Source organism: Macrobrachium rosenbergii, chromosome 38 (assembly GCF_040412425.1).
Source record: "Macrobrachium rosenbergii isolate ZJJX-2024 chromosome 38, ASM4041242v1, whole genome shotgun sequence".
NCBI lineage: Eukaryota > Metazoa > Arthropoda > Malacostraca > Decapoda > Palaemonidae > Macrobrachium > Macrobrachium rosenbergii.
In genome coordinates, this window is record NC_089778.1 from 960709 (window position 1) to 973504 (window position 12796).

The 12796-nt window shown below is 40.7% G+C and overlaps 1 protein-coding gene across 1 annotated transcript in view; it reads right to left on the reverse strand.

The window, feature by feature from the left end:
* The window catches only part of LOC136825562 (tripartite motif-containing protein 59-like), a 93512-nt gene that overhangs the window by 28248 nt on the left and 52468 nt on the right, over positions 1-12796 (reverse strand). Inside the window, exons 4-6 of the mRNA XM_067082147.1 lie at positions 11059-11238; positions 9787-10302; positions 9369-9403 (exon numbers count right to left, since the gene is read on the reverse strand). Of these exons, the coding sequence (XP_066938248.1) occupies positions 9392-9403; positions 9787-10302; positions 11059-11238 (708 nt within the window). The 3' untranslated portion in view covers positions 9369-9391. The remainder of the gene's footprint in view (positions 1-9368; positions 9404-9786; positions 10303-11058; positions 11239-12796) is intronic.

The following is a 12796-nucleotide window of genomic DNA, read 5'->3' on the forward strand; positions in this document are numbered from 1 at the left end:
CCCTCTAACTAGTCCTGAGAAGGCTAAAAACTCTCAATTTAAATCCAAATTTCTAGTGGGTGATGCAATTTTCTTTAAAAATTTTGGCGTCGGAGCTGAGTGGTTGCCGGGTAGTGTGGCTGAAGTAATCAATGCTAAAAATTTCAAGGTAAAATTAGCCTGTTCTGACAATGTGATTTGCAAGAGGCATATCTCCCAAATGTTTCATAGACAGATTCCTGTTCCCCCAGCTGATAGTGCTGGTGCCATTAATGATGATAAGAATGCCTGTCTTAAGTCAGAGTTTACCACCACCTGCAGTCTCTAGTAATGTGCCTGCTGACCAAAATGTTTCTCCTCAGAATATTCCAATAACTCCCATTAAGGACACCAACAATGCTGGTGAATGTCCTCATACTGAGATTGCCATGTCACCATCGAACCCAAGTGATCTTGATTTGTGTACTCCTTGCATACCTAAAAATACTCCACAAAAGGTAACCAGGTCGGGTCGCGTGTCTAGGCCCCCATTACGATTGAATTTATAACTCCATATTGAGGCACTTAAAAAAAAAAAAAAATTCCCTCTTGATAATCCAGTGTTATTGTTTCCATATGCTGTTGTGTCCATTATGTATGTTTCTGTTTTTTTGTTATTTTTTTTTGGAAGGAGAAATGTTATAACCTTGATAAAGAGAGACATTACTATTTTTCCTATTTTGTGACGCTGGCGGGCCCGGTCGAGAAGAAAGAAGAGAAGAGTAAACAAGAAGGGCAGCTAGATCACGGCAATAACTCTAGGTGTAGTATATTAAGATGTAAACCTGTACCATAGGGAAGGGACAATAAACAAGTGAGTACTTTACACGAAGTGTGTATTTAATCCACCTTAAGCCCACGAAAGTCTTAAGTTATGACACTATGCAGTAGTCACGGGTGTGTTTTAAGTATTTTATCAGATATTTCACTGCAGCCATCTGCTTTCTCTTTGGGTTGGCCGAGAATTGACTGAGATAACTGACAGCGAAACTCAAGTCAGGTCTTGTCCCGTTTGCAACGTACAGCAACATTCCTATGGCTCTTCTATATTCATGACTATCGGCATCTGCGTCTGGTTCATCGTTGATAGAGAATACATTTGCACTCAGAGGACTGTGTTTTCCTCTGCATTCAGATAACCCGTGCTGCTCCAATATCTGATCTATATAAGCACACTGGTCGATGCTTATGGTATGCTCGTCCTTTCGCAATATCCTCAGTGATAAGAAATCGGATATTTCACCCAGCTCTCGTATTTCAACTTGTTGGCTCAACTCTTTCTTAAACCAATCAATATCTTCTTTCTTTCCCCACACAGCAATGTCATCCACATATAGTCCAACATACAATTTCCTTTCTTGATGATAGAATAGGCAAGGGTCACCAACTGAGGGGTTGAACTTCATGTCTATAAAGATTTTCTTGATCTTATGGTACCATTCTTGTCCTGATTGTTTCAATCCGTAAAGGCACTTCCTCAGCTTGCACACCATCCTACTCTTGTCAACATCAAAACCCTCAGGTTGCTCCAAGTATACTTCTTCCTTGATATCACTATTGATGTAGGCAGATATTACGTCGACATGCTCACACATCAGTTCCTTCTCCACTCCCACAGCGAGCATCAACCGGATGGTTTTTCTTTTGATTACAGGCGAGTAGGTTTCCATGTAGTCAAAGCCATATCTCTGGGCAAATCCCTGTGCAACCAACCTGGCTTTGTACTTTGTAGGTCTGCCACTAGCATCAGTCTTCAGTTTGAACTTCCATGTTGACCCAATGACTCTGGTTGGTGGCCTTGGTACAATCTCCCATGTATTCATCTCAGTCAGTTTCTTAATCTCTTCTCCCATAGCATATTTCCATCTTTCTGCTTGGGGACTAGCTAGGGCCTCTTTGGCACTCTTTGGTTCAGTGATAGTGGTCTCTTCATCTGGCTTGACCACTAAACACTCAGGGTCGTCTTGACATTCTTGGCACTGACATTTCTTTGGTTTAGGCACTCTCGACGGACCGCTGCAGGACTGGGACTTCTTCTGGACTTCTGCTTCTTCATCTTCAGGCAGTACTGGAATTTCTTCAAAGGCAGGAATCTGTTCATTGTTTACGTCTCCATGCCCGTCATCTTCACTGCCTTCCTTGTCCAGACCATCTCCCTTCTGCTCCTGTTTTTCCTCTGTTTCCTCCTCGGAGTCTGACTCACTCGAGAGTTGTAGATTGTCCATCTTCTGCTTCCCCTGATCACTGGAATCTTCTTTCTTCTTCCATGGGAAAACCTCTTCATGGAATACAACGTCCCTTCTGATTATTACCCTTCCTGTTTCTGTGTTCCAAAGCCTGTATCCATCCTTTGTATCCTCCTGATAACCGAGCATGACACACTCAACAGTCTTGCCATCAAGCTTGCTTCTGACTTCTCTCATGGCCTGAGCTCTGCATCCGAAGGGTCTCATGCGTTCATAATCACTGCTTGTGAGTTCCTTTCCTGTTGCCAGTTCCAGAGGTATCTTATAATCGATGGCACTGCTCGGTGCCCTGTTCCGGTTGTAGGCAGCAGTTGACATAGCTTCAGCCCACAGTCTCTTGTCAGCTCCAGCTTCAGATAACATGGTCCTCACCATTTCCATAAGTACCCGATTTTGTCGTTCTGCTCTCCCGTTCTGCTGTTTACAGTAAGGCACACTCCTTTCATGCACTATTCCGTTTGCCAGGTATTCTCCTCCGAAGTCAGATCTAATTTTCTTTAGGGTGTGGTCCGTGAGATTCTCCATCCTGGTCTTGTACTGAATGAGTCTAGACAATGCTTCATCCTTAGACTTCATTGGCATTACAGTCACATACCTGGAGTAATCATCCGTGAACACAATAGCATAAATGGACCCACCAAATGAAGGGGTATTAAAAGGTCCCATAACATCGGTGTGCACTAACACCAAAGGTTTAGATGCTCTTGATGTACTTGCAGGAAAAGGCAGCCTTGTCATCTTCCCCTCAATGCATGCTTCACATTTTCCACATTCTTCTTTCTTTAAGTTAGCCAGAACTGGAATTTTCTTCAAAGCGTCATAGTTGAGATGACCCATTCTTTGATACCAGGTCTGCATCGATACCTGAGCAGGCAATGCCACAGTAGCTCCCTCGTTATCTTTACTAGGCCAATCCAGATTCATAATGTACATCTTCCCCTCTTTCCTAGCAACGAAAAGTTCAATGCCACCCTTAGATGCCTTTGCTAGGTCACCCACGAATAATACAGAAGCACCCTTGGCAGTGATCTGTTGTACAGACACCAGACTGCAGTATAGGTTAGGGACATACATCACTTCCTGAAGCACAATCTTGCATTTGGCTTGAATCACGATTACCCTAATCCCTTCCACTGAAAGTCTATGTCCATCACCTATTTTCACAGATCCCTTGCATTGCAGGTCGATGTTCTTGAACTTCTTAATGTCACAGCACATATGATCTGATGCACCTGAGTCCAGAAACCACTTTCCCACTGATGATTTTGACATGTAGGCATGTGCATCCACTTCGGCACATAGAAGTACTGCTTCTATTTCTTCAAATTCAGCTACAGAGGCCTTGGCATCCCCTTTCTTCGTGCGTTCCTCCTGAACTTCTTCCAGATTGGGCATTCCCTCGCCTTGTGTCCAGGCTCCTTACAGGTGTAACACTTCATTTTACTGTCACCAGAGGTGTCCTGCTTCTGAGGCTGCTGATTCTGCTTCTGCTTAGAATGCTGTTTAGCCATTGCTTTCAATGCCACAGGTTCTTCTTTTCTTGATGTCACTCTGTTGTGCAATGATAGTCGCCTTTCTTCCATCACAAGTTTGCTCTTCACATTTCTTGATGTGAGCTTATCCAGATCACCCTCGAAGGATCTTACAAAAGCATCATACTCCTTGAGTGGTAGCCCAAGTAGCAAGAAAGCAGCAAAGCAAGTGTCACTTATTGGAATGCCGCCCATTCTCACCTTCTGAATCAACTCATGCATCTTGGAAATGTAATCTGCCATTGGCATTGATGGCACTTTATCCAACCTAGCCATTTCCTTGAAAAACAACATGGTGTGAATAATCCCAAATTCACCATACATTTCCTTGAGTGTGTCCCACACTTTCTTTGCAAATTTAAACTCACCAACATCGTAGAGAGTGGACCTGTGCAGCGCCTCGATAATGACTCCCTGAGCTCGGCGATTGACTCTGGCTTGTTCTTGGTTGAGCTCTGCCAAGGCCTCTTCTTCATTCTCATTATCGTGAATGTGATACCCAAACCCAGGGTCAATGGCATTCCAACAGTTCTTGTCAATCAGTCTTGCTTCGATCCTCTTCGACCACGGGTAATAGTTAGCCCCGTCACACTGTAGAAGAATCTTCTTGGAGGTCTCTTCCCTTTCTTCATAATCGGCCATCTTCTTACTTGTTGATGGAACAGTCTCCAAGGGAAGCTTAGGCTAGCACTTTCTTATATCTAGACGATATCACACTTTTCAATCAATCCCAATGTGTTCTGGGCCCATAACCTGTTGACCTTACTAATTTCTAAATCCTCTAGGATTAGTTTCACTTATTAACAGAGTTCCAGGAAGGGGCTGATTGAGACACTTGTGTCATCGTCGGTAGATTTTATTTAGACTGAAAAGAAGCGGGAACAGCGAACACACGGTTTGTTTACATGCAGGTGGCGCCATGACTGGCCAAAGAGAAAACTAAATGCAAAAGACAAATCGACATAAGCGACGATTGCAATGCCACTAACACAACACGAACAATATAAATCATAATATGCTAACACCATCAACTACAAAGTTTGTGCAACACTGACACAAACCTGTTCCCAGACAACGCAATGATATGCAGCTCTCTCAATCATCACACTTTTACAGCAATTCCTGTAAATGACAAAACTCACAATACTGTAGAGCACTCTTTAGAATCACCCAGATAACTCCACTAATGCCAAGACACATATAGTACTGCAATATTTCTTGTTCTTCACCTAAGCAATTTATAATGAATATGAAGCCTTTTATAAAGTTCACATTTCCCAATTCCATCTTAAACCCAGAGCAACTGCAACTTGTACTTGCAACCTTTATATAAAAACTGTCTACAAAGGCTCATTTGCAACCTTGATATAAAAACTATCTACAAAGGTTCATTTGCAACCTTTATATAATCAGTATCTACAAAGGCTAGATGGGAAGCTGTGTGGGATTTCCAATGATGAACCTCACCATTAATCCCATCCAGTCCTTCCCTGGATCCTATAGGAGCTAGCAGAGCATAATGCAGAAGGAAGGGTAAATTTTCATTGGAAACCATAATCACATTCTTTTGTTGAAAATATGATTCAGTTACGATTTCATGTTTGCTTTGAATGTTTCTGAGTTTTATTTCATTAGCAAATGAGTTTTAGAGATACTGGACCCCTTATGTCCTGCAATTTGGGGGACCACTGAAGGAAAAAGGGGGATTTTGGGTGGGGAAAACTTAATATGATAGAAATGTAAGATATGAAAGGAAGGACTTAACCTAACCTAGGGGACTGTGTTCCTACCTAACGTGTGCCCCGTGGGGGGTTAGTGCCGTCAGTGCACCTTATGAGGTGCATTTTAGGGATTACTTAAGGTTCTTTGCAGCATCCCTTTCGCTCCTAGCTGCAACACCTTTCATTCCTTTTACTGTACCTCCTTTCATATTCTGTCTTCCATCTTACTTTTCCTTAACCCTCTCCTAACAAGTGATTCATAGTGCAACTGTGAAGTTTTCATCTTGTCATATCTTTCAAACTATTTTGCTGTCAATTTCCATTTCAGCAATGACCCCTCTCCCAGCTCTTGGCCTAAATTCTAGATTCTATTCTATTCTACCTAACATGTGGGTATTAGCCCTACTGGACCTCCACCTAACCTAATATAAGGCGCTGTAAATCAAAATGTTCAAACTAACCTACCCCCACCTAACCTAACCTAGCCTAGGGCTCCAGGTCCTCAGCTGGCACACTGTGGTCCCCTGAATTGTAGGATATAAGTGGGGGGGAGCCACTATGTCAGAAACTAAACCTAGCCTAATGATCTGGTGCCGAAATGAACGTCGGAAAAATTTCAGACATAAAACACAGGAAAATCACATTTTCAACTCCAGGATGCAATAGTGGTTTAAAGTAAAAATGTACTAAAAAGTTTTCTCTATTGTATAACAATTTTAAAATATCAGGTCTTTTTTATATGTCAAACCCAGAGACAATGGAAGACAAATTAACAAGACTTACCTTTATCTAACCTTACCCACAACATTGTGGCCTCACCTGGCCAGGGAGGAGGGTTGGGGGTTAGCCTTCCCGCACCCCCGGAAGTAAGCTGTGATCCTTTCCTCTGCATACTACATACCTCAAACCCCTCAAGTGGGGCACAATAAAGCAAACTTCAGGCCCTAATTACATACAAGAGCCATAAAATGAAGAAAACAAGATGACAGAGGCCTTTTTGACATACAGAACCCACAAAGTGAGGCAACACAAGTCAAAATCTTACCTACAAATGGCAGGACCACATCTGACCTGACCCAGGTACAGCCTATGGCAGAGACCTATTTGCCATGAACCCCAAAGGACAGAGGCTAGCTTCAACTGGACAAGATAAGACAAACCCCAGTGGGAGAGAGAGAGAGAGAGAGAGAGAGAGAGAGAGAGAGAGAGAGAGAGAGAGAGAGAGAGAGGGCAAAGCTGGATATTGGACTCGCACATTAAAATGACGGCGCTGAATAATACATGGTGCAATTGGCCTGGGATGAGCCCAGTCTTGCCTCATTAGCCTTCACTTCACTAACCCCATTGGAAGGTCTTTGGCTTCAACTTCTCTGTTCTGTGGTCCTCTTTGGCCTTCCCTCCTTTCTCCCATATGAAGGAAGGCCTTGAAAGGTTGAGGCCTTCCCCATAAGATCCATCTTGAGATCTTCCTGCCTTCATATGGCTGATATGGAAGAAATCATCATCATAACAATTATAATGATAATGGAAAAAAAGAGCCTGGAGAGAGAGAGAGAGAGAGAGAGAGAGAGAGAGAGAGAGAGAGAGAGAGAGAGAGAGAGACTCACCAAACCTTTTCTACATATAGGCATCTGACAATCTTTTAATTTCATCATTCCTTTGCACAAATGTCCATGAAACATTCTGAACTTATCTCACGACATATGTGGAATGAATTTAGAGTAAAATTTGAAACTGCTACCATGGCCTGGTTCCCACCAGTCACTGATCAGAATATTTACTGTATCTTGTCCATGTTTCTGTTTATGCTCGTCATTTGTTTATGTTTATGGTATTTACTGTCACTGTTTTATGTTTTACATTCATCGCCAAGGGGACGGTACCAACCATGGCACCCCTTTTGGCGTAAACTGAAAATTGCAGAACCTAGAAGAGTGCGTAGGCACAGCAGTTTCAAGTTTTACCAAGTTCACTTAGAAATTTCTGGAAGTCTCATCTCAGCTTAGTCTCGAAGAGGCTGAACGACTGAAAACAAGATTTTTCCCACTCGTAAAGAAGAACAGAATAGGCCATTTTGTGCCTCCAGTTCCTTCCTTCCAATAATAATGTCTGCCAAAATATTTGATTTCATAGAATTCGTTTTCATATGATTCTTTTACCAAATTCTTTGTAGAATTTCTTTCTGAAAAAGAAAACCCTATCCCTTAACTTGAATTGATTACTTTCACATCATTATGCAAGTCACACGTCTAATATTATATCTGTAAGCCTTCTTTTAATTGGAGTTCTTCCTGTTCCTTCTGAAGATCTCTCAAGAATGGCCATGTTTACTGTCCTTGTGAGTACAGTGTTCTTGTCCTGTCACACGTCACTGTGCTTCTTATTTATGATAAAACATATTTTGCTCTGTACTACATAATATAAAAATCAGCAAGTAATAGTTTAATTTTTACTTTTAGCATCAGTTTTGTTACCTTTATCTGATTCATGAGCACAACTAATGTTTGCTGTTTACATTAAAGGTAATTTTCAACCAAATGTTAAAGGCTTAAAAATAAACAATTCAAACTCAATATAATTGATGATGTATTGTTCGAATACTTAACTGGAATATAAATTTAGACTTGAAGCACTGTTTTAACAAGAGAATAATTGTCTTCAGTCATCCTCAAACGGGCTCCAGATTATGTGCACTGCCAGCATGATGCATTAATGGATAAAAATTCCTCGTATAAACTTACGATCATAACCTGTATTTTACATATTAGACATGATTTAGACTGCCAATTTAACAAAGTAATTATTTCTGTCACTATTGTGAAGTGATGGTTTCGATTGAAAATAAAAGAATGTCATGTTTCTTCCTTCCAAGAGGGTTTCATGATGTCAGGCGGGCTCCAGCTTTGACATAACTCATCACATGAATTGACGTAGACTTTACATGAAAGCAGAAATGATTTATTCCCTTTTTGTTAATTAATGCAGACAGATTTTGGACAATTAATAGTTAATTGGTGATACACTTGCCTTTCTATAGCAAAACTTGATGGCAATCTCAGATTCCTGAGAAGAGAGGTCATCCTCAGCAGTGATTGGTGGTCGTCTTGTGACATCAACATCCAACACCCAATGAGCGCAGACTCTTTCCTTCAGTAAAAGCATTGCATATTTTACCATAAATAATATTATGAAACTGACAGTCTGTCAAGGAAAATGATTGGGGCAGGTGTTCTTGACCTTTGTAGAATCAGTTTCTCTGCTGTCCAACTTTACCAGCGTCCTTGTATGACAATTGTTCATACTGTATAAAAGACTGAAAAGCAGAGAGAGAGAGAGAGAGAGAGAGAGAGAGAGAGAGAGAGAGAGAGAGAGAGAGAGAGAGAGAGAGAGAGAGAATTGATCAGGAAATAACAATAATAACAATGTGATAAAACAGATCACGTATAACACTCAGCAACTTTATTCTTTGAACATTTTGAGATTCAAAAACTACATAATGTTAAGGACTTTTTAAGATTCAAAAACTACATAACGTTAAGGAAATTTTGAGATTCAAAAACTACATAACGTTAAGGAAATTTTGAGATTCAAAAACTACATAATGTCGAGGACATTTTGAGATTCAAAAACTACATAATGTTAAAGACTTTTTAAGATTCAAAAACTACATAACGTTAAGGAAATTTTGAGATTCAAAAACTACATAATGTCAAGGACATTTTGAGATTCAAAAACTATATAATGTTAAGGAGATTTTGAGATTCAAAAACTACATAACGTTAAGGAAATTTTGAGATTCAAAAACTACATAATGTCGAGGACATTTTGAGATTCAAAAACTACATAATGTCGAGGACATTTTGAGATTCAAAAACTACATAATGTCAAGGACTTTTTAAGATTCAAAAACTACATAACGTTAAGGAAATTTTGAGATTCAAAAACTACATAATGTCAAGGACATTTTGAGATTCAAAAACTATATAATGTTAAGGAGATTTTGAGATTCAAAAACAACATGATGTCAAGGACATTTTGAGATTCAAAAGCTACATAATGTCAAGGACTTTTTAAGATTCAAAAACTACATAACGTTAAGGAAATTTTGAGATTCAAAACTACATAATGTCGAGGACATTTTGAGATTCAAAAACTATATAATGTTAAGGAGATTTTGAGATTCAAAACTACATGATGTCAAGGACATTTTGAGATTCAAAAGCTACATAATGTCAAGGACTTTTTAAGATTCAAAAACTACATAAAGTTAAGGACAAGGCCGCAGTTTGTGATCTTGAACTGTCTGTCTGGATACCATGAGATGGCATTTTGCAGAATATCAAGTCCCTCTTCTACTATCCCGAACAAAGTTTTTCCTTTCTTATGGGGGTCATCTTTGGTGACGATCCAAACCTTGGAGGCAGATTCAAAAGAGAAGTTTCCCCTCACTTGTCCTGCCCGCCAGACTGTACATTCGTGGGTCCTCCGTCTCTCCCGCTCAAAATCCTCCCTCGGAAACACTGCTTGCGTTGATGTGCCTCCTCCATGTGGCACATCATAACTTCCCAGGGCAATGGTTTCACTCTCTCCATTCCACTTCGCACGTAAGCCTGAGTGACAGTAGGAGGGACCCATGTCCCCCAAGCACATATGAATGAAGTTCAGAGCCGTAGTGCTACAGTTGTCCGTGATCTTAATGATGACACTCCCCAGGTGGATGGATCCACATGCCAGATCCAGGAACACCCTTCGAATGGAAGAAGACCCTTGCATCAAGGATTCGAGCTGTCAAGGGAGAGGAGGACGATATTTGTTGGAAAAATAATAAAAATTATCAATATTCTTATTATATTGGTTGCATAAACAGTTATTTCCACAGACATGATGAAGAGCAAAGGAAGACGTTAAAATACCAAATGACAAAGAAATAAAAAATAAATTTGTTGTGGATAAAACCCCTGTGCAGGAAACTTCAATAATATGAGCTCTTTATACTCCTACACCAAAGGCTCATCAGTAGCGCAACTTACAAACTACTACTCTACAGCTCCCATTGTTCTTGTTTATTCATATTCAATATTGACACTTCACCTCATGGAGAGTTGCTCAACAATGGAATGGAATTTGAGATTTACGCAGAAAGCTAAGCATTGGGACCCACAGGGTCATTCCCCACTATCCAAGAATGACTTTCTCCTCTACAATTTACACCAAAATCTGCTGCTGTCCTTTCCACGCTTGCACACACGGCCCTCTCACCTTTCTCTCTCTCTCACTCTATGCCTTTAAAACATCCGGGTTTCATTCTCTCCTCAAACAAATCGGCTGTTATTCCTCACTTACCCTCTGCATCACATCCATGCACATTCATAACCCAAAGTTGCAGTATCTTATCTTTTCTCAAACCTTAATCCTTGACAACATTTGACCTGGGTCAGTGCTGGATTCACATTCCATATCAAGAACTGTTCGTGACATTCCTTTCAAATCTGAAAATTCCTAACACAATAGTGAATTTGGACAAAGGATTCCCCAACATACCTGTATGACAAAGCTTCTTGGTGGGACAACTCCTTCTTCAACCTGACTGACCCTTATTTTGTTGTTGGACTCAATCTTGACTTGACCCACCCTCTGTTTCCCTTTAAATATCGTCAGCGCGAAGATTTTTCTTTCAGCATCCCCTCTCAAGAGACCATGAATACTTCGGAGGTCATTCATCTGAGGAAAGGTTCCTTGATTGAAAATATCATAACTAGTTGAGATTAGGAGTTATTTTGTCTAACTGAAAAGATACTTCAGCTTGGTAAAATATCAATCATTTGAATGGGTGGGCATTTCTTAATACTTGTCATCTTTTTGTGCGTAGAAATAAATCTTTTTATCAAAAAACAAAATGATTTTCTTCTTATACAAACACATTGTTGTATGATAATCCCTCCCTGTGTGTTATCACAGTCTCTAGGCATGCTCTAGAAGAAGAAGAAGAAGAAACAGATTTTATAGGCTGATATGGGATCATAAAATGGAAGGGAACATGTTAGTAATGTTGTGGTTGCATAAATCTTGGCTGGTCAAAGTAGATTATAAAGCCAATGACTTGGATCAAATCTCTTGAATACTATGTACACATTGAATTGAATCAACTTCCACATTGGTTTTTGAAAAGCTACTGAAACTGACATAGGCCTAATCTCAGTACCACTAATCTTCACTTGTAATACAACAGACTTAGATGTGGAGACAATCAACCATTAAAATGACCTGTCCCAGCTAGAATGACCCAGCGCTCTTGGCGATTTCACATTTTTGGCTGCCGCGTACAAACACAGACTCCCCTTCTCAAAGGATCACATCCATTTGTGTAATGCTTGATGGCTATGACTGGACTTTGGGCAAAGTGTTCTTTATTTCCCAGCTGAAGTGGTAAGGAAGGAGTGATGAAGCTTGGAGAGGACTGGGGTAAGAGGGAGTGGACTGTGTCTGGACTACAAATTCTGTGGTATAGGAGAAGCCAAAGCTCCACCAGATGTTAGAATATATGACTTGGCTTGGACGGGCATTAAGTCAGCTTACTTGATGGGCTGAATCACAAGCTAGCAAAAATACACTTGTATATGTTAAGTTGTTAATGGAAGCCAGATCTATAGGTTCATGTGCCACACTGGAAAGGTGTCAAAGCTACAGAAGGGATGTGAAGGTGAAGCAGAGGTATAGCATGAGGAAGTTCTGATGGAGTTATTCTCACCAAATTCTGGTTGAGGGCTAATCAAAGCCGCTGACTCTGAGGACACAGGGTGAGTCACGTTCAGCAGTTACAAAGCTGAATGGAATGGTTAAACAAGTTACCTCTGTGAAAAGCAGTTTGATTACAGATCCAGACAAATGGTTATTGAGGTCGAAACAATAAACAATAATATGGAACAGGTTGTGCACCTGTGAGCAGAGATACAGTCTTGATAATGAAGAAACATGATACACAATGTGTGAGTGCTAAAGTAAAAATGACTAAAATGCAGACCTGGCACGTTTTAGCCTTTGGAAAACCAGAAAACAAGCAAGACCTCAGGAAGGCACAAACAGAATGACAGGTTGTGCACCTGTGCAGAGGATATGAGGGAGAGGCCTGCACCAGAGGAGCCAGACACAAACAGAATACTCCAAATCCCAGCTACTTCAAGTGTCAGAAGGTGCTTTTGTGGTGCTCATTTGTGTCGCAGGGGACTAGTGCTGTTGGGTGTGCAGGACTGTTGTCATGTGGGTGTTAGTGCCAGAAGGA